The 21,299-nt window shown below is 48.2% G+C and overlaps 1 protein-coding gene across 1 annotated transcript in view; it reads right to left on the bottom strand.

Moving 5' to 3' along the window:
• Positions 1–255: 255 nt before the first annotated feature.
• The window catches only part of SGO2 (shugoshin 2), a 465,484-nt gene continuing 444,440 nt past the window's right edge, over positions 256–21,299 (bottom strand). Inside the window, exon 9 of the mRNA XM_078680340.1 lies at positions 256–535. Within this exon, the coding sequence (XP_078536466.1) occupies positions 424–535 (112 nt within the window). The 3' untranslated portion in view covers positions 256–423. The remainder of the gene's footprint in view (positions 536–21,299) is intronic.

Below are 21,299 nucleotides of genomic sequence, written 5' to 3'. Positions count from 1 at the left end.
TAATGCTAGATATATAGTTCTTTAGTCTTATCATAAGAAACCAATTACTGTTTCAGGGGTCCACATAAACCTATTCTAATTGATCCATTATGAAAGGAGCCTGTGACCGTTCGTTGTTAACAATAGTATAGTCTTGGTTATACAGTCTGTGAAAGCAGGAAGCAAATTACATGACACTCCACGTTGGAGAGCATCGCTGATATATTCACCCAAAGAAAACGAAATATACAGGAAAAAAAGCACAGAACAGTTGCAAATGATAAAAAAAAAGTAAAATAAAATCTTTATTTCCAATTATGTTCATCTAAGTATAAAAACAAACATCTGGATAGCATATTTAAAATAGATATACACAAAAATTTGCTAAAAACAAGTATTCTTTTTCCAATTCAACTGTACTGTATAGTATGTTGGTTACACACTTTACACTGACTTTTCAGTGACTTTCTTCACTCTGGACTTTTTCTTTGAGCCTTTAAAAATAGGGGACCTCAGGAACTCCATATTTGTGTGTTGATCTCCTCTCCGCAACTTGCTATGAGGCAGAGGAAAAAAAGTAATTAGTCATATATCGAATAATTAAGCTCTCCCAATGGAACATTCCTATTTACAGTGAAACACAAAGGCAGAATTACATGATAAAACATGGTGAAATTAAATTACGGTAGGTTCCTGTAACTATGTAACAATGTTCTGAAACAATGTCCTAACTCATGTAAAGCGCTCTGATACCTCCGGGTCTAGCCAGCGCTATACAAAACTTTTAAAATAAATAAATAAAATTAACCGCAGCGGCAATTCCACCGCGGTGCGGCGGTTTAGCGCAGTGGGCGGGGCTGCAACAGCTAACGGACATGCACAGCACTACGGAGGTAGTGCGTGCGACGGCTGCTGGCCGTCAGAAGCAGCGAAGGGGTTATATAAAGAAAGACTATGCCTTTTACTGAAAGAGGGTAGAGTTTTGCTTCATGTTCAGCGCTGTGTGAATAGTTTCTATTTTGAAAGTATTATGTCTTGGCCTTGGCTACCCCTACTACGGCACTGAAGCAACACAAGGTAGACTCTAGGTATTAAATTCAACAAACCGTTCACAAATTACATAATTAGATCGCAATCACTCGAAAAGCCAAAACATTTGCCTTTACTATAAGGTATGTAGAAATGATACAAGAAGCAGCTTTTACATCTTTGTTGAAAGAAGAATTTTTCTGTTAATATGCATGTGTTTGTTCAAGGAGTTCATATTTAACAAAATATTACTGGCAAGAAGGCATGTTACTTATTTAGTATTAGAGAGTGGCCTATCTTGTTCGGGTGTGTGGTTGCGTGTTACCCTGAGATGGTAGGGTAACACTCAGTCGTAGTGGGCATTTCTGTAATGTTTTGGTAGTCTACGTTTTACAGTAAATTATGTAAGCAGTTCAAGTTGGGGGGTGAAGAGAAATATATGCACAGTATACAAGGTGATTATCAAAGGGTGTGTGTGTGTATTTTTTTTCTATACATATATACATACATATACGCACAAGGTACTTAACTTCGGTAACGATATATCTGTAAGAAACAGTAGTTAGTGTTAGATTCCTTACCTTAGAACAGGGGTCTCCAAACCGGTCCTGGAGGGCCGGATCCATGCCAGATTTTGTGCATTACCCATTTAGATACATGTAGTTATTTTAAAAATCTGGCATGGATCCAGCCTTCCAGGACCGGTTTGGAGACCCCTGCCTTAGAATATCCCCAGGCGTCAGGCTGGATCCAGAAAGTTTTCATCAGCAGTACCCTTGCGCTTCGGTAGGCGTAGTCTGCGGCTCCGCGTCAGTCGTCGACGGAGTGATCTCCGGAATGACGTCGGAGTACTTAGACGCCGCCCTCGCGCGCGGAAGTCAGTTCTGTACATAGCTTTCCGCGCCAGGAACGCAGAGCCATGATAGAATCAGACACTGGTGCCATGAAACTAGAGCCTTCAAAAGGAGATACCTTAACCCTAGATATCGGTTTGCAGAACGGGAAGTATGGGTGGGGCGGTAAGGAATCTAAATCTAACAACTGTTTCATATAGATATATCGTTACCGAAGGTAAGTGACTTGTGCATCTGAAAGAAACAGGTTAGTGTTAGATTCCTTACCTTAAAATAGATACCCCAGCAATACCAACCCCGGTGGTGGATCTGCGAACCAAGATCACAGCAGAAAGTCCTGGAGAACGGAACGGCCGAAAAAGCCATCTCTCCGGACTTGGCTGTCCAGGCAGTAGTGCCTAGCAAACGTGTGCAGCGAAGCCCACGTAGCTGCCTGACAGATGTCCTGCACGAGGACTCCCCGACCCAGGGCAGTAGTAGCCACCGTGGCCTGAATGGAATGGGCGCGCAGCCCCACAGGAGGCTCTTTTTTCACCAAGGAATAGCAAACCTTGATGCACAAGACGACCCACTGCCTGTCCCATCTTAGCGCCCACTTAACCAACAAAGAGCTGGTCGTCCACCCGGAACTGGCGTGTGCAGTCTAGATAGGAGAGCGCACGTTTTGGGTCCAGACGGTGGAGCCTCTCTACCTCTTTCGAGGGATGCAGAGGTGGAAAGAAGGTGGGCAAGGTGATGGACTGCCCGATATGAAAGGCCGTGACCACCTTGGGCAGGAAAGAAGGACGAGTCCTCAGAACAACTTTGTCCGGATGGACAGAGAGGAAAGGAGGTTTAGAAGATAGAGCCTGGAGCTCACTCACTCTCCTGGCAGAGATGATGGCAACCAGGAATGCAGTTTTTAAGAGTCAAAAGACGAAGAGGACAATTGTGAAGTGGCTCAAAGGGAGCGCACATCAGATAAGTCAGTACAAGGTTCAAATCCCACTGAGGCATCACGAAGGGGACAGGAGGAAACGTGTGTGATGCCTTTCAAGAATCTATGTACAACAAGGGACTTGAAAAGAGAAGGCTGATCAGGAAGCTTTAAGAAGGTTGAAATGGCCAAGAGGTAGCCTTTGATAGTGCCCAGAGCAGAGCCCTGCTGGGCAAGAGAAAGAAGGAAGAGGAGAACCTCTGAAAGGGGGGCAGAGAGTGGATCCTTTGCTGTGCACCATGCCACAAATTTCTTCCATTTGCAGGCATATACCGATTTTGTGGAGGGACGCCTGGCTGCCCGAATCACATCACAGACTTCAGGAGGAAAGACAAATGGCCTCAACTGTCGGCGCTCAATCTCAACGCATGTAGGTGTAGACGGGACAGGTTCGGGTGGAGGACCGTCCCCTGCTGCTGCGACAGAAGGTCCTCCTGAAGAGGCAGACGAATCGGGGGATCGACTGACATGCTGAGTAGCTCGGGATTCCAGTATATTCGTGCCCAGTCCGGAGACAAGGATGACTTGGGCCCAGTCTCGCCTGATCTTCTTCAGCACTCTGGGCAGAAGTGGTATAGTCGGAAAGGACTACAAAAAACGCAGCTCCACTCGGGACAAAAAGCGTCTCCGAGCGAGTGCCGCCTTGGAAATTCCAACACGCAGAACTGATGACATTGCGCGTTCTCTTCGGTGGCGAATAGGCTTTCCCCACTGCCAAAAGAAACCTTGCGCCACGTCCGAGTTCAGACACCATTCGTGATCTATCTTGCACCGGCGGCTGAGTTCGTCCACCGTGGCGTACAATGAACCTGCCAGGTGTTGAACCACCAGGTTGACGTCCTGGTGTTCCAGCCATGTCCAGAGGCGCAGAGCCTCTTGACAAAGGGTCCACGACCCCACCCCGCCCCGTTAGTTGCAGTACCACATGGCGGTGGTGTTGTTCGTGAACACCTGCACTGGCATCTGCCGCTGACCCAATCGCGGTCCGTGAGCCACCACTGCAACTGACTCGCAGTGCCCTCCGAGATCAGGACATGGTCAGACTGATTGCCCTGATGCTGTGCCCACTGAAACTTCACGTCCCACTGCAGAGCCCGCAACCGGCACCTGGTGTGATGCACCAGAAGGATGCAGGAGGACATCAGCCCCAGGAGCCACAGCGTCAACCTGACCGAAACTCGGGATAAAGGCTGAAAGATCGGAATCAGAGGCTGAATATCCCGAACCCGCTGTTCGGTGGGATAAACCCGAAACTGCACCGAGCCCAGAACCGCTCCGATGAAAAGGAGCTTCTGGGAGGGGCACAGGTAGGACTTTGGCATGTTGATGGAGAACCCCAGCGAGTGCAGGAGGTCGGCCGTAGTCTGGAGGTGGGAAATTACTGTTTGGGGCAAGCCCACTTTCAACAACCAGTCGTCGAGATGGGGGAAGACTGGAACCCCTGATCTGCGCAGACGAGCTGCGACCACCGCCATCACTTTCGTGAACACCCGAGGGGCACTGGTAAGGCCGAAGGGAGCACGGTAAACTGGAAGTGCTCGTGGCCTACCGTGAACCGCAGGTAGCGCCGTTGGGCCGGCAGAACGGGGATGTGGAAATAAGAGTCCAACGCCACCATCCAGTCTCCAGGGTCTAGGGCAGCTAGGACCTGAGCTAAAGTCAGCATCTTGAACTTCTCCTTACAGAGGAAGCCGTTGACGCTCCGGAGGTCCAAGATAGGGCGTTGGCCTCCTTTGCCATTCGCGGGCACCAGAAAGTAGTGGGAGTAGCAACCATCTCCTACTTGTGGCCCAGGAACGCGCTTGATGGCCGCCTTGGCCAAGAGGGCCATAACTTCCTCCTGCAGAAGTTGCAAGTGATCCCCCGACATGTGGTGGCATGGCTGGAGGGGTCGCCTCGAAGGGGAGGGAGTAGCCCCTTCGGACGATTTGCAGCACCCCCTGTCCGACGTGATGGAGCGCCAGTGGAGGAGGTGATGGCGGCCCCTGCCCCCCACCGGCATCGAATGGGCCTGAAAAGTCGGACTAGGAAGATTTTGAGGCAGATGCTGCGGGAACGGATGTGTACTGACCTTGCCGTTGTCCCCCGGCACCGCCACGGCAGTTACCATGGTTCTGCGGCCTGTGGCTGGCAGGACGTGTGGGGGTGCCCCACCTTGGCCACGAAAGGGACCAAAAGCAGGTGTTTGCGGACGTTGGCCCGACAGGCCCAAGGACTTGGCCGTAGCCCTGGAGTCCTTGAAACGCTCAAGTGCACTGTCTGCTTTGTCGCCAAAGAGGCGACGGCCATCGAAGGGCATGTCCATGAGCGTGGCCTGGACATCCCCCGAGAAATTGGCGGACCTCAGCCAAGCGTGGCGGCGAACCGCCACAGTCGTGGAAATCGCCCTTCCCAGCGAGTCCGTGGTATCCAGTCACACCTGATGGAATAATGCGCCGCATCCCATCCTTCCACAAGGGCTTGGGCGAGCCGGGCCCGGGCCTCCTCCGGGCACTGGGGCAGCACGTCCGCATAACGGCCCAAAAGGCAAGCGGTGTTCATAGACCGCAACCCCAAACTTAATGAGGAGAACAGTTTATTCCCAAACTTATCAAACCTTTTGGATTCCCGATCCGGGGGAGCGGTCGGGCATGCGGTCTGGGACGTAGAGGCCTGGTCACTGTGGAGGGCTTGGACCAGGTGCCCAACAGAACGTCCGTGAGTGCCTCATTGAACGCAGTAGAGGCTCAGAGGAGCTTACTGGCGGCTGAAGCACCTCAGTCAGGAGATTAGTCATCACGGCCGCAGCAGGGAGCTCAAGAGCCAAGGCCTTGGCTGCCCTGCGCAACACCACACCATAAGTGGCACCCTCCACTGGAGAGATAAATCCAATGTCGGGCGAAGTGTCCAGACAACTGGCCCCCCCTAGCTCGTCTGCCCAGTCCTGGATCAACTGGCACTGCTGTGCCAGAGGGTCCTCAGAACTCTACCAGAACACGGATGAAGGGTAGGACTGGGAAACAGGCTGGAATGACGGAGCCGGGTCGTAGATGACGGCCTCACCCATCGACGCCAGAGATGGCGCCGGACCCAGACCGGGGATAAAACTAGGGCCAACGTCGTCCAAAGAGGGCGCTGGGAGCGACACCATAGCCCGATGAGTGCTGGCGATGACTCGACGAGCGACGACTGCGGCTCAGCGACCGGTCCCTCGACCTCCTCCTCGAGTGGCCCGGAGCCGACTGCCGGATCTCGAGCAGCTTGCGGGACCGCTCGTAGCCTTCGAAGTCCAGGCCCGGCAGTCGGGGCATGACTTGTTGTCGTGGTCGACCCCTAGGCAGTAGAGACACCGATGGTGGGGGAAGGTCATCGATATCAGTCGGTGACAGGCGTCGCTCGGCTTGAAGCCAGGCATCCCTCCGGCACCAGGAGTCGAAGTCGACTCCAAAAAGAGATCCAAATCAGATCAAAAAGTTAGTAAAAAAATGACTAAGAGTACTGCTCTTCCCGGATCTGCGCTTGCTGGCGCGGAGAAAATAAGAACGGACGTCAGCGAGCGAGGTCGGCGTCTAAGTACTCAGACGACGTCATCCCGGCGTTCATGGCGCCAAGAAAGGACACGGAGCCGCAGACGACGCCTCCAGACCCGCAAGGGTACTGCTGACAAAAACTTCAGGATCCAGCCTGACGCCTGGGTATATTGTAAGGTAAGGAATCTAACACTAACCTGTTTCTTTCAGATACACACACACACACACATATACATATACATATATACATATATATATATATATATATATATATATATGTATAAATATGTGTATACATACATATATATAAATGTGTGTATATGTATAAATATGTGTATACATACATATATATAAATATGTGTGTATATATATATATATATATATATATATATATATATATATAAAAATATGTGTATACATACATATATACATACATATATTTTTATATATATACACCCACACATCCACACATATGTAGACACACACTACTATACTACCTATATACTGTACTTAAAATAAAGTAAAGTATATATATTGAGTGTTATGCAGTTGCACACACAAATTGTCATCTATAGGTATGAGCAAAACAGAAAAAGGTATTGGGAGGAATGCTTGCAAATAGTCTAATCCACTGGCAATCATTCAGGGTAGCAGTCCAACACATCATTTTCACCCACTGTGCCACTCTAGATAGAGGTCCACCTTCACTAAACAGTAATGGCTCTACACCTCACTAGAACAGTGCATCCCAAACTGCCTGGCAAGGACCCCCCTCCAGAAGAGCCAAAGCCAGTCCAGGGTGGTTTTGTCCTCGTCTACCAAGGGTCAATGATGTTTAGTTTGGATCCTGTGGAGCGGTAAGCTAGGGACCCAACTTTGGGCATACCTGGGGCGTTACATTAAATGCAGAAAAACAGTGGCACATGGACTGGAATGGTACCCAAAGTGATTACCAGATGTTTAGAACAGTGGTCTTAACATGTCTGGGGATGTCAGGAGATCCTTGAAGCCCTCACCAGGTGTCGGTGACTGCTTAGACAATTAGCCTTTACAGAATAATAAAGCAAAGTGATAAATGCAGCAAACATGAAAATAGAACATTTTAAAACGTTTGGTAAATGTGAAGGCATTTGAAACTAGGAGGTTAAACATTAAGTTAGTATGCACTGATTGATTCATGGAAACAGTGCATCAAACAGAATATACTATGATGAATGAGTGAGTTCAAATTTTGAAAATCCCCATCTTTCCCATTAAAATGTAGATTTTTTTTATTATTTTAGAATTAAATGAAATATTTCATCATTTGATGAATGTTATTTTAGGTTAGTGGCATTTGTAAAGTGCAACTGTTACCCGAGGGTGTCCTGGCGCTATCTACAGTCCTCACAATGAAGCGTACATATGACACCAGGGTTATACATCAAAATGACAGGTTTTTAAGACTCTCCTGAATGCCAGTAGATCAGTACTGTTTCTAAGGTGGAAAGAGATGCTGTTCCAGGCCCTTGCTGCCCCAGTCACAAAACTCCTGCATCCTCAGCTGGCTGTTTTTTGAAGTGGGAACTACTACCAACTTTGCCAATCGTTTTGCCGTCTCCCATCTCCTGCTCCGGTAGCAGCAACACCACATGAAATCGTTTTGCCGTCTCCCATCTCCTGCCCCGGTAGCAGCAACACCACAATTTGAGTGTCGTCCGCGTACGAAGTCAGATGAAAACCAAAGGATTCGATAAGAGGGGCAAAGGAGGACACAGACATTAAAAAGCATGGGGCTAATGGACGACCCCTGAGGGACTCCACAAGGTAGTGAGAAAGGTCTGGAACAGAATTCACTGAGTGAGACCTTTTGCACTCTGTCTGAGAGGAAGGACTTCAGGAGTTCCAATGCTTTACCCTGGACTCCACACTCCTGCAACGGGTCCATCAACAAATCATGATGGACTGCACCGAAGGCCACGGACAAGTCCAGTATAATCATAGTGGCCTTAGCTCCCCGATCAAGTACAGTCCTAACCTCTTCTGTGGATTTTAAGAGAGCGGACTCCGTGCTGTGCCCATCTCTGAACCCATAATGCGTGGGATTCAGCACTTGCGCTTCTCGTAAATAAGCACATAGTTGTGCATTAATTCTTTTCTCTACCTGTTTAGCTGGTAGAGGGAGACGCGATATGGGCCGAAAACAGGATCCTTAGGTCCAAACTGGGCTTTTTTAGCAGCTGTAGTATTGATGCAGTTTTCCAAGCTTTAGTGAAATAGCCTTCTGCGAACATTGCGTTTATCAAGGAGGTAAGCGTTAGTACAATAAGTTCTGAGGCCAGTTTTAAAACTGCAACTGGACATGGATCATAAGGGGAACCCGATTTAGCCGACATCAGAAGCCTATGTGTATCCATAATGGGAAGAAGTGCAAAGTCCTCAAGGGCAGGGTGGGGCTCAGAAACTGGTTTGTATCCCCCCATTACATCCAGTGTCCTGTCAATTGTTGGACCTTTGAATGTGGAGTTAATGGTAAATCATCGAAAATGCGGAGGTGGGATCCACAATAATATTTCAGTGGGGGTCCTCCGGTTCCAGTAATGATTAGGTGAGGGTCCACAGAAGTCTAATGGTAAAGAACCACTGGTTTCGCCTATTTGCAAGCATTCCACCCACCACCATTTCTGTAAGTCTTAAGTAACGTCTAAACGTGGCCCACTCTTGCTTCCTCTGTCACAGCATCCAAGCTACAACTTAATGACGCCATCACTGGTCCGGCAGCGTGGCATGAATGTTCCCATGAGGAGGGTCAGTACTGAGCTGCGTATGGTGGAACTTTATGTATAGTGGCAGAGTTGGCGAAAACCAATGGGTTGTGTGTCTGATCTAGAGCTATGCACACGCACTGTGCAAATAAGGAACGCAGCGATATATATTTGCCATGTATTGAGTTCCAGTGTCGAGGGTAGTGTTTGTACAAATATTTGCTATCTTGAGCAGGGGTGTGGAATTTAATAAAAATATCTACTTGTCCATGGGGCAGGTTGCTTCATAAATCTACTTGTCCTGTAACAAAATCACGTTGTTCCTTTGGTGCCATGTAGTGCGCCAACAAATTATGGCAGTAATCTCATTATATAAGAGTTCTGATAGAACCTCTCTGTTTATGTCAGGGCTGATACCATAGTAGTGATTGAATACTTCCAATTCCCTTATGTTGCCACGTTTCTGCAGATCTACATACTGGGGCTGAAGGTAGTGGTAAGCAATAATTCCAGGGTCAGAATGCCCTTCTGAGTCTGTGCAAATCTACTAACTTGCATGGTTTAAGGGTATTCAACAACTCTTCTTTAATCTTTTCCCATACTGAGAAATGTTGGAAATGTACTCATGCCAATGGCAGACGTAAACCTTCTTCCAGAGTTGGGAAACAAGTTGTTGGAGGTTAAGTGAATTTGCAAAAAATCAGATTTTCGCATGAGCAAATCTACAAATGCATAATTTGCTCGTGCTAAAATGCCGTTCACAAATATTTTCTAGGAGTACTATTTCTTGTCCTACTTCTGTAAGTTTTTGGGAAATCATGAAAGCTGTATAGCTGCACATAATGCAAGGACATATTCAATGGGTGCACTTTTGAGACTTTATTTAATAATTGGGCCCCTAATTTGGTCTGGCGTTGACAATGATCTATTGCGTTTATTAAAATTCTGTCTCTCTCTCTGTATCGGCTGGTTTCACTGTGAGTGACAGCATTCTGCTCTTTAACAAGGAGCATATAGACACACAAAGTAGTTTTGCTCAATGCCAGTAACTACTGTGGCAGAGTGTGTTTTTGAGAACAAAAACAATTTTTGCTTTTGCCAATGTTTGTTATAATGGTGAGGACCCAGTAGCCCAATAAGGTTTTACAAAAACCATGCCAAAACAATTAACATATTGACAAAACTAAAAAGTGGACCTCCAATTTCAGACCTACTGGCTTTGCCAGTGCATTTTTATTTTTGTTTCCCACTGATTTTCCATTATGAATATTTTTGGGAAATACTAGCGTGCATCAATACATGTTACTAAATGATGCTGCAAAGAAATGGTATCTGAAATTTTACAATAGTTTAGCAAAAAGAAACTCCTGCTTTCGTTTTTTTAATGAACATTTTATTTTGAAAGCAAAGAATCATCAATCAGGCTTTCAAGCTGCTGCACTTTTTTGCATCAAATTACAGAGCATTCTGGAAGGATTATGCATATTGCTAAACTTTGTCAAAGTGTCGACACATTTTTATATAGGAACCACGGTCAGTAGTGCAGTCAGTGCTTACAACATTTATTTAGAGCACTCAACCTTATAATAAAGGCTTTCAATTAATGAACCATAAATAAAAGTTTGAACAGCATTAACATATGGACAAAAATGATACCGTAACTGCAGACATTGCGCTTCTCGGATCCATAATGTGGTACTGCAGACTGGCAGCTAAAGGGTTTGTGCAGCATTGGGTTGTGCCTTCTTGTCCCAAGGACAAAATACATGTGAAAACTTATTACCCTTGACACCAAACTATATGTCCTGGGTGTCCGGCTATAGGAATTCCACATCCCTGTTGTCAGGTATGCTGGGTTTTTTCCTTCCTTTTTTAACTTTATCTTATGTATTAGACCGAATGCACAGCATAGACGACACATAACCGCACAACATGTTAGCGCAGTGTGGCATACATGGTTTCCTCTCTTTTCAGATAACGCCCCTATGAAAGTGCACTTGACCACAATGTTCAATTGCTTGGTCTGCTAGGGTTCTGCCTACAGCTTTGCTATGCTGTTCTGACAGCCCTGCGCAAGGGTTTTGTATGAGAAAATGCTGTGCTGCTGCATAACCTTGAGGGCTTCTCGTGACATTTACTTTGTATGGATTCACGCCGACCTTACCACAGACATGCAGTTTAGCTTCACTAATGAGTGTATTTTCAAGCGGACATCACCGAAGGAAAAACAAAAACTACAGTGGCACTAAATTCAATCTCATGGAATGCTTTACAAGTGCAAAGCACTCTTGAAAAATTAGCATTCATGCTCTGGTCTTCAGACATCTAGATGGTAGCAATGCTTTACCTGCAAGGTTACAGATTCTATTACAGGACCGGAGGCTTCGGGTTATGCTTCTCTTTCTTTTATTTGCTACTCACAGCAGCCAATGAAAATCTTTTTGTATGCAAATAAAAGAGAAAGGCGGGGCTGGCATCAGCCATGCCAAAAATATGGCAGCCGTGCCGGCCCCCGACGACCACTGAAGAGGGCCTGTCGCGCACAGTCGTGACGCGACAGGCGCGCCTTGACAACGATTGGTCGCGGGTCCTGGGCGTGACCCGGAAGTGATCGCCATCTCATTGGGCTAACGCCAGGCCGGTTAGAACCAGCCTGGCATGAAAAGGGCATAAAAGGCTGGGGAGCATAGGAGTCGGCCTCTTTGCTCCCCGCTCTCCCAGCCTGCTAGACCAGCCTCGCTAGGAGGCTGTAATGTGATTTCTTTTTCGGTCTTTCAGGTTCTTTGTTCCTGCGTCCTGAGCTGCGTTGAATCGCCGGACAGGTCGTACAGTGAAGCGGCATCGCATCGGATTATTTACCAAGCTGTCGCTTTCTTTTGCAGGCTGTGTTTGGCGCCAGGAGCATCGAGGCTCTGGTCGGATCAGAAGCGGTACGGTGCGGGGCCAACCACCGCTTGAAGAGAAACGCGCTTCGTAAGTGGTATTTTGGGTTCCCACCGCAACCAAGAATTGAGGTACAGGTAGCGTGTGGCAGATTCATCCGGGTGAGTGGCGGTCTGATCAGCTGAGCGGTGCGCTCGTTTGTACAAGCCGCGACCTGCTGGTGTTGCATGGTTATCAGTTTCTTCAATTAGAGGAATAGGCGCAGAGCGTGTCCCTGTTTCATCCGGGTGAGTGCTGGTTTGTTTGATGCGATCAGCTGAGCGGCGCGCTCGTTTGTCAATCGGGAGGGCGCATTTGGGTCAGCTGTTTTGCCAGATCGTTGAGAGCGATCAGCGTGCTCTTGTGAGTTGGTTAGTCACAAATAAGTGCCTGGCAATTTGTATTTTACTCTGTGGGGGCAGCGCGAGTGCCATATTTACAATATTGGAAGCGCTTTGTTTAGATTTCGTGGTAATTCAGGCATTTGTTCAGAGTGGGAGTCACGCTTTTTTGGTGCTGACCAGTGGGCAGCATAGCCTTAGTGGGGGGTTTCACTTGATCGGTTTCTTTTTACGATAGCACAAGTTACTTACCTTCGGTAACGATATATTTGTAAGAAACATTAGTTGGTGTTAATCTCTGAGCGAGTGCCGCCTTGGAAATTCCAATGCGCAGAACTGATGACATTGCGTGTTCTCTTCGGTGGCGAATAGACCTAACCAAGGCTCTCCCCACTGCTGAAAGAGACATTGCGCCACATCAGAGTTCAGACGCCATTCGTGATCCATCATGCACCGGCGGCTGAGTTTGTCCGCCCTGGCGTTCAGGGAACCTGCCAGATGTTGAACTACCAGAGTGATGCCCTGGTGTTTCAGCCATGTCCAGAGGTGCAGAGCCTCCTGATAAAGGGTCCACGACCCCACCCCGCCCTGTTTGTTGCAGTACCACATGGCGGTGGTGTTGTCCGTGAACACCTGTACTACACTTCCCCGGACAGAGGGAAGGAATGCCTTCAGTGCAAGTCGGATCGTCCGAGCTCCAGAAGGTTGATATGGAGCCGGGACTCCGCCAGAGACCAGAGGCCTCTGATCTCCACCTCTCCCATGTGGCCCCCCCATCCCAGGAGGGACGCAACCGTCTCCACTGTGTGCTCCGGTTGGGGTAGGGAGAGGGATCTGCCGTTGATCCAATCGCGGTCCTTGAGCCACCAGTGCAACTGTTTTCTGCCAGGCGTGGCGACGGATCGGCACCGTCGTGGAAATTGCTCTGCCCAGCAAGTCTGTGGTATCAAGTCCACGTAGGATGGAATACCGTGCCGCATCTCACCCCTCAGCAAGAGCCTGGGCGAGCCGTGTCCGGGCCTCCTCCGGAACTTGAGGCAGCACGTCCGCCACCGTATCCCACAGAGAGTGGGTATAACCGCACAAAAGGCATGCGTTATTAATGGACCGCAACCCAAACTGACTGAGGAGAACAGTTTCTTCCCAAACTGATCTAGCCTTTTGGATTACCGATCCGGGGGAGCAGACGGGAATGCAGTCTGGGACATAGAGGCCAGGATCACCAGGCTCTCGGTAGGGGGGTGCACGGACAGTAAGCAGGGGGTCACCAGGAGCCGGGCGGTGGCATCTGGCCACGTTCCGATCCACAGGGAGCAATGTGGAGGGCCTGGGGGGGCCGAAGGCGCACTGGCGGGCCTCAACAGCGTAAAGAGAGTCCTCATGGCCACATGGAAATCTCGAATCTCGCCCGGAGTTGCGTGAAGCCCAGGGACCGGAGGGTGTGAGGCCGGACGAGACTCCTGCGGAGCAGCGCGGGTAGTGCCACCTGAACCCTCGGCCGAGTCGCGTGACCAGCGAGGGGAGTCAGAAGAGCGATGTCACCTCTTCGATGACGACTTCTTCGACTTACCGGAAGACTTCCAGCCCGATGAGTGGTGATGGCTCGACGAGCGTCGATGGCTGCGGCTCTGCGACCTGTCCCTCGACTGGGACCTCGAACAGAGTGGAGCTGCCTGCCGGAGCTCGAGAAGCTTACGGGACCACTCCCGACTAGCTTTCGAGGTCAAGGCCTGGCAGTCGTGGTCGGCCTCGAGACAGTAGAGACACCGGCGGTGGGGGTCGGTCACCGACATCAGACGGTGACAGGCGTCGCACAGTTTAAATCCAGGCATCCCTACCGGCACCAGGTGTCGAATCGATTAAAAAAAGTTAGACAAAATAGACCAAAAAAAGTTAGGCAAAAAGTGACTAAGGGTACTAAATCGAATCAAATCGATCTTTATTCGGATCATACAAAATGTCCATAAAAGTATACTATAAAATACAATAAAATCCATTTATAAACCGCAATTACAAAAAATCAACATTTTAACATTTTTAAAAGAAGCATAATCATTATTGAATATACATTTCATAGGAAAAATGTACGCTTTAAATTGTTTCATAATTCAATTTATTTAAGTAAACGAGTTCATTCCTTTGTTTAATTGCCGACAATATATAACAAATTTCTGCGTTACATACTGGTATTTTTTCCAAATTTTGTAAATAATTAAAACCAGCTTTATAGGAATACATGCAATTATCTTTAAAAATTGGACGGAGAAAATGTTTCCTAATTTCCATATAAAATTTACAAAAAAGTGAAGGGTGCTTTGTGTGGACCTACCATCACACAGGCAATTTGGAAGATTAGCACACCACTTGCCCCTTTTAGGGAAAGCAAAGAGGTGATGTAATGTGTTCATCTGTAATCTGGTAAGGTAGAATCTATGCTGGATGTTAGTTATAATATGGATTGTATACCCATGACAATTGGCCCCTCAAGATAAAATGAAACGGTTATTCTTGGTGCTTGAAACCTCGTCTCTTGACATTGTCCTAACATTCAGGAGACTCCTTTTTAATTCAACCTTACTAATTTTTTGTATATCTTCAGGTTGATTCCAGTTCATGGCCAAGTTGCATTCTTCTAAAAGACCCTAATATAACTTAACCAGGGTTTTTTCTTACATCGGTCTTGAGACAAACAGCCTAATATAATATCCCTCATGAAATGAGTTTCATCCCTAATCCAGGGCTCTTCCCGGATCTACGCTTGCTGGCGCGGAAAAAAGAAGAACCGACATCAGCACGCGAGGGCGGCGTCTAAGTACTCTGATGACGTCATCCCAGCAAACACGACCACGGACGTGGAGCACCAGACAAAGCCTACCTACGCGCAGGGGTACTGCTGACAAAAACTTTCCGGATCCAGTCTGACGCCTGGGGATATTCTAAGGTGTTTCTTTCAGATTTTTAGATTGCAAGCACTAAGAGTCTTAACAACGTGGACAAGACCACAGAGAGGCCCATCTCGTTTGGGATTGCCGGTGCAGCACACAGGAGACACCTAAGGGGACAAGGACAGGCCTGCATTCCAACACTTTTGGGAGCCACCCGGGTTCGAGATTACTCACCCACTGGATTAGCTGGTGTGGAGTGGCTCGAGTTGCGTGGGTGCTTACGGACGGTTGTGTACCTCCTGTGTACTCAGGTAAGGGCTTGGACAGTGTGCCAGGGCATTGGGGTGCAGTGGGGTGTGCTAATTTAGGCTACTACACGTGTGCCTTTTGCTTAGTGTTAGAGGGTATTGTTTATAATTGGGGTAGTAGTCAGCACAATTTTCAGTAACCTCTGCAGTTTGTGTGAAAAAAATGTCCAGTAAGACAAAGCGCGGCGAACAGCGTTCTTCCATGGAGAACCTGATGGAAACAATGATGCGCAAGATGGGTGCTTTGAACAGGAGATTGAAGAAGGTTGATGAGTAGGGGCAGGTTCTTGCTGACCTGAGTGAAAGGGTGGACGGGCAAGATGCTGTAGAGAGAAGGCCTAGGCGTGCTATTGTGCCACCTAAGGCGGCATTCCCCCCCATTCCCAAGCAGAGAAGGGCTAAGAAAGTGGTCCTAAAGAAGAATAGTGTACCAAAGGCCCCTGCGTCAGTCCCCCAGCCCAGGGAGGAAGGGGAGGGGCCCGGGCCATCGGAGTTGTCCCTTTACGGGGTGTCCCTTTAGGAGGAGCAGATGGGCGGCCTGCACCAGGCCCCTGTTGTTCCTGGGGAGGGGGTCCAGTGGGGACGCCAAGGGAGGTAGCCCACAATCCCCAGATGTTCCTGCAGGTGGTAACCCGCTTTCACAGGACTTGGTGTCACAGTTAGCCGCAGTCCTTCCTTGGTTGGGGAAGGCTGGGATTTTGTCACCAGCAGCAGGGGCAAAAGACATGGGGGGTAGGGGGGAGGGAGGGGGATGTACTCACTGAAGCAAGGCAGATAGTGGCTCAGTTTGATGTTACACCTGGGGATAAGGCAGGCGAGGGGCTGGGTGCACCTTGCCCTCTCATTTCAGTGGGTGGGGCCACCCCACTTGAAACTAACAAAGGATTGACAGGGAACAACCATGCAAAGGAGAAGCTGACGGAGCCAACTGGGGCAGTTCCAGTAGGTAAGCAGCAAACGCTGCCAGTGTCAGGTGTGGGGGAATCCCGCACTGGGAGGGAACACTTGGCGAGACGTCACAAAAGAGATGAAAGAAAAAATATGGTCTGGGAGTTGTTAGTATGTTCTCATTGTTTCTTGACTAAAATGAAAGGGAGGAAGCTAGGAAAAAGAAGGACTGGATGCTTCCTAGGGAATGGGCAAGTGCACTACAAAAGTTCAGGATTGAAGAAAATCTGAATAGAGTTTTCTCAATATTCATTGCAGTGATGGATGAATATGCAGGCAGAGATGGCACGTTACCACAGCAGGATCACTGGGGCACATGACAAGTATGGTGGGATGGGTTGGAAAGAATATGATAAAGATTTTTAGGAGAGCAAAGGCGTCTGACCCATCCCTCTCTTGGGACCGCATTGACACGATCGCCTGGTTAGACCAATTTGGTGGGGGTTCTCAGGACAATGCCAAGGGCCATTCCTTTCGGTCCTTTCGGCCTCATCCATCCAATGCACTGCAGCTAGTTCAGGTAGTGGGGTAGGAAGAAACCCTTGTCATTCCACTGCTAGGACATTACTAGATGGTTTCAGGTATGGTTTTAGAATTCCGGCACCTGAATATGTAGGGACACCAGAATGCAATAATCAACTTTCGGTTAGTGCCAATCCAGGTGTGGCGTCAATAACAAATGAAAAAGAACTATGCTTGGGCAGAATAGTGGGGCCATTTGATTGCATCCCGGTGGAGAATTTTGTCTGCTCCCCTTTGGGAGTGATCCCCAAAAAGGAGGGCGGAGTTCAAGTTGATACATAATCTGTCAGCACCTAAGGGCAAATAATTGAATGATGCTATCAGTGATGAGATTTGTAGTGTAACATATGCCTCCTTCGATCAAGCAGTGGAGATTGGGCCCTGGAGCACTGTTGGCTAAGTCTGACAGTCTGCCTTTCGCTTATTTCCAATTCATCCATACCACTTTCACCTTCTTGGTTTTCAGTTCCAGGGTAGTTTCTACATGGATATTTGTATGCCTATGGGCTGCTCGGTCTCCTGAGCTTATTTTGAAAAATTCAGTTCATTTCTGGAAAGGGCTTTTAGACAGGTGACAGGGCACCAGTTTGTCATGCACTACCTTGATGAAATTCTTCTCTTGGGGCCACTGGTCTCCCGGGAGTGTGGGTGGGCACTGCAAGGATTTTGCACGCTCATGCGGGCGTTTGGGGACCCCTTGGCACCAGGATAGACAGTTGGGCCAACATCAACAATAGAATTCTTAGGGATTGAGTTAGATTCCGTCCAAGGGTGTTTTCGCTGGCCTGCTGACAAAATTACCAAGTTCAAGGCAGCATTGCAGCAATGCTTGACAAAAGAAAAGGTCATCTTGCACCAGTTACAGCAGACGGTAGGCAGTTGAACTTTGCTCTGAGAGTTATACCTATGGCACAACCGCTTTCCCGTTCCATATCACAAGCCATTACTGGTCTCAAGGAGAAACACCACCACACCAGGCTATCGGCTGAGGTTAGGCAGGACATGCAGATTTGGATGGCATTCCTGTGGGACTTCAACGGCAGGTAGTGTGGCCCGGTCCACCCACTGCTTCCGCGGAGTAAGGTTTAATGACCGACGCTGCGGGTAGTGAGGGATTTGGTGCCATACTCATACTGAGTGGGTGGCTCGGATTTTGGCCAGCCTGGTGGGTGCAGACTGGGGTGACTGGTAACATTGGTTTCTTGGTGTTGTTCCCCATATGGGTGGCACTAACGGTATGGCCAGAACGACTACGTAATCAATCTGTGGTGTTCTGGTCAGACAACATGACAGTAGTAGAATGCATCAATCAACAAGCAGCATAGTGTAAAAGGATTCTCCGCTTGTTTAAAGATAGTATTGTTATGCATGAGACTAAATATACAATTTAAAGCTAAGCATGTGCCAGGGGTTTTGAATCACGCTGCTGATGCACTCTCTCGCTTCAAGGTGCAGGTTTTCAGGGCACACCTTCCGTCAGCTGCAGGGACTCCCACATCCTTCCCAGAACTACTTTGGCAGATTGGTGCCGCGACTACCGGACTTCGTGGCAGCTAGCCTAGCACACAGAACCAGGAAAGCGTCTGAAGGGGCGTTTTGGGCATATTGTACCTTTTTAGGAAGGAACTGGGCAGAGAAATGACATGGGAGCACGTCTTGTTTACTTAGGGGCCTTGAAAAGGGAAGGGCACTCTGCAGCAGCAGCCAGGCGACATGTGGCGGCAACCTCTTTCTTTGCTCAAGCTAGAGATAGGGGGACCCCACCAACAATTTCATAGTTAGAAAAGCTTTGAAGGGGTGGCAATGCCTACAAGGGGCAGCGCCGGACACGAGGCGTCCGATAGGGGTGTAGCTGCTAGCATTTTTACTGGGGGCTCTTCACCTCATTTGCAACACTACAGAGGAAGCGCTGCCTTTGCATTGGCCTTTTATGGCGCATTTAGTATTGGGGAATTGGTGGCCCAAAACAACCCGGATGATCAGGGTGGTTTGCAGTTTGACCGTGTGAAGGTACAAGGTGATGCTCTATTGATATCCATTAAGAAGTCCAAGACTGACAAGGAGGCCCGTGGGGAAGGAGTAGTATTGCATCGGGTACATGGTAATCCTTGCTGCCCCATTACATATTAGAGGCATTCCTAAAGCGTAGAACAGGTAATAAGGATTGGGAGGTGGTCCTCCAATTGTTATAGGTGCTATGTGCACTACATATGTTGTGAGTGGGACATTTGCTCGTGGCTGATGCATGTTCCTTTTCTGCTCCAATTCACAGTTTCTCAAACCTGTCACACGGGTGGGAAACGGGAAGCGGCACGACAACAACATCAATCAACGCAAGGACATGCACATCTACTGAAATCAGGACAACATGCCGTTTAGATTATTGACCATTCCTATGTGAGGCGTTTAAATAAATGTTTCCTTTCAGGTAACTACAGGTCTAGAGTAGAGCAGGCTGGTTTTAGGGTGTCATTTCATGGGAAAGGGGGTCTTCCGCTTCAGTTAGTTTAGGGGTTTTGTAGTAGACCTGTTTAACAGGGGTGGGGCTCTTCCCAGTATTATTATCCTGTACCTGGGAGGGAACGATCTGGCAAATCTGGGTAGAAGAGGGCTGGTGGAAACCATAATCACAGAAGTGGGTTGGTTATTTCGGCCATGCCAAGGGTGCACCATGGTTTGGTTACAGATGGTGTCCAGATTCCAATAGAGGGGAGGGGAGTCTGTCAGGGCAGTGAACCAGTCAGTAAGAAGGATCAATAATAAGATAGAGGGGCTGTTCAGGTCTCCTCATCTGCAGACGATCGCCCACGGGTGTATCAGGGGGGAGCCGTGCTTCTTAAAAGACGGTGTCCACTTGTCTAAAGTAGCCAATTAAATCTTCCTGGAGAATCTGCTAGCTGGTAATTTGATAAGGATCTGACACCAGTTATTGACCTTGCCGTAGGCCCAAGAGGTACGCAGAAAATTAAACTGCTAATATGATTATGGATGAGGATATGTTTAGATTCGGATAGGACTACCTTGAATTAGAGATATGGTAAGGTAAGCCATCTGACATCTGTACTTATCAATGTAATCAATGTAATGCAATGTTTTCTGCGTAATTTTGTAAATATTGTATATATTATGTACATTATGTTTAAGTTTTTAATTTTTAATACATACGGCAGAGGGTTTTTACGACCCCCTCTCGTGATGATCTCGGTCTTGGTAAGGGAGGAGGGGGTGTAGGCAGTAGCTGGCCATACTACATTTCCCATGATGCTCATCAATACATTACATCCTGTATAGCCTTATAAGAGCCACCGTAACCTGTTTCTGCTCCTCTTTCTTTGCTGCTCACTCAGGAAGTTAAGTGCATTACTCATTATCGAAATTACTCGTGCTTATAGTTATATGCTAATCAGGCACGTGCCGCTATTTCATTAAATGCGCTGCTCGCGCTTTGTTGTTTGTGCACATAATTAATTTACGTTTATTTCCTTGTGGCTCGGTCTCCTGAGGGGGCTTAACTGACAAGACTCCTGCTGGAAGCCGACGATCTCTGCTGTACTCGACAGCGTGTGTGCTTAAAGAAGCATCTTTGAATTACCCGCCTTGTGTGGAATGGACACTATCGTCACGGGCCGCTCTGCCAATTTCCTTTATGCTCCTGCAGGGAATATTGGTACCGTGCTGCCTGCGGCAGCGATCTTTAGATTATGTTACCGCGCTGAGGCTCCCCTCATTAGCCGGACGTGCCCGCAGCCGGTTTTATCCTGGGTTTCGACGGGCCTAGCCCAATTGGGCTACTTACTGATAAGATTTGGGGTGGGCGGCCCGCGCGGGCGAGATGTTGCAGACATAACATGGACTGTGTTAGGGATAGCAATGTCCGCTTTGGTTGTTATATATGCGCGATTTCGCAAAATGTGCTTCATGGCTCCAGGACATTATGGATTGTGTGAGCGCGATGGCGCTCAGCAGTATAATCTGAACGGGTACGGAATAAGAACGCTCCTGTGGGAGCGGAGATGATGCACTGTAAATTACTCGTATGTCTTTGTATATGTGCAGGCTAATATTACATAGGTTTGGCCCGGCTGGGCTAAAAAAAAAAAAAATCAAGATGCTCCCACGAGGGCGGGGGTACCGCGCTGTGGTCTACAGCATTCCTAACTAGTCACGGTGATGTGGTGGTTAAGGTATCTGACTCTAATTCCACACGTTATGTGTTCAACAACTGGTGTTTCAATGTACTTTCTCTGGTAAATTTCAGGAAATGTTTCTGTTCACTGCGTGA

This window comes from Lissotriton helveticus, chromosome 3_1 (genome assembly GCF_964261635.1).
Source record: "Lissotriton helveticus chromosome 3_1, aLisHel1.1, whole genome shotgun sequence".
Lineage (NCBI taxonomy): Eukaryota > Metazoa > Chordata > Amphibia > Caudata > Salamandridae > Lissotriton > Lissotriton helveticus.
The sequence above is the reverse complement of the archived record's forward strand: the minus strand, read 5'-3'. Positions and strand labels throughout refer to the sequence as shown.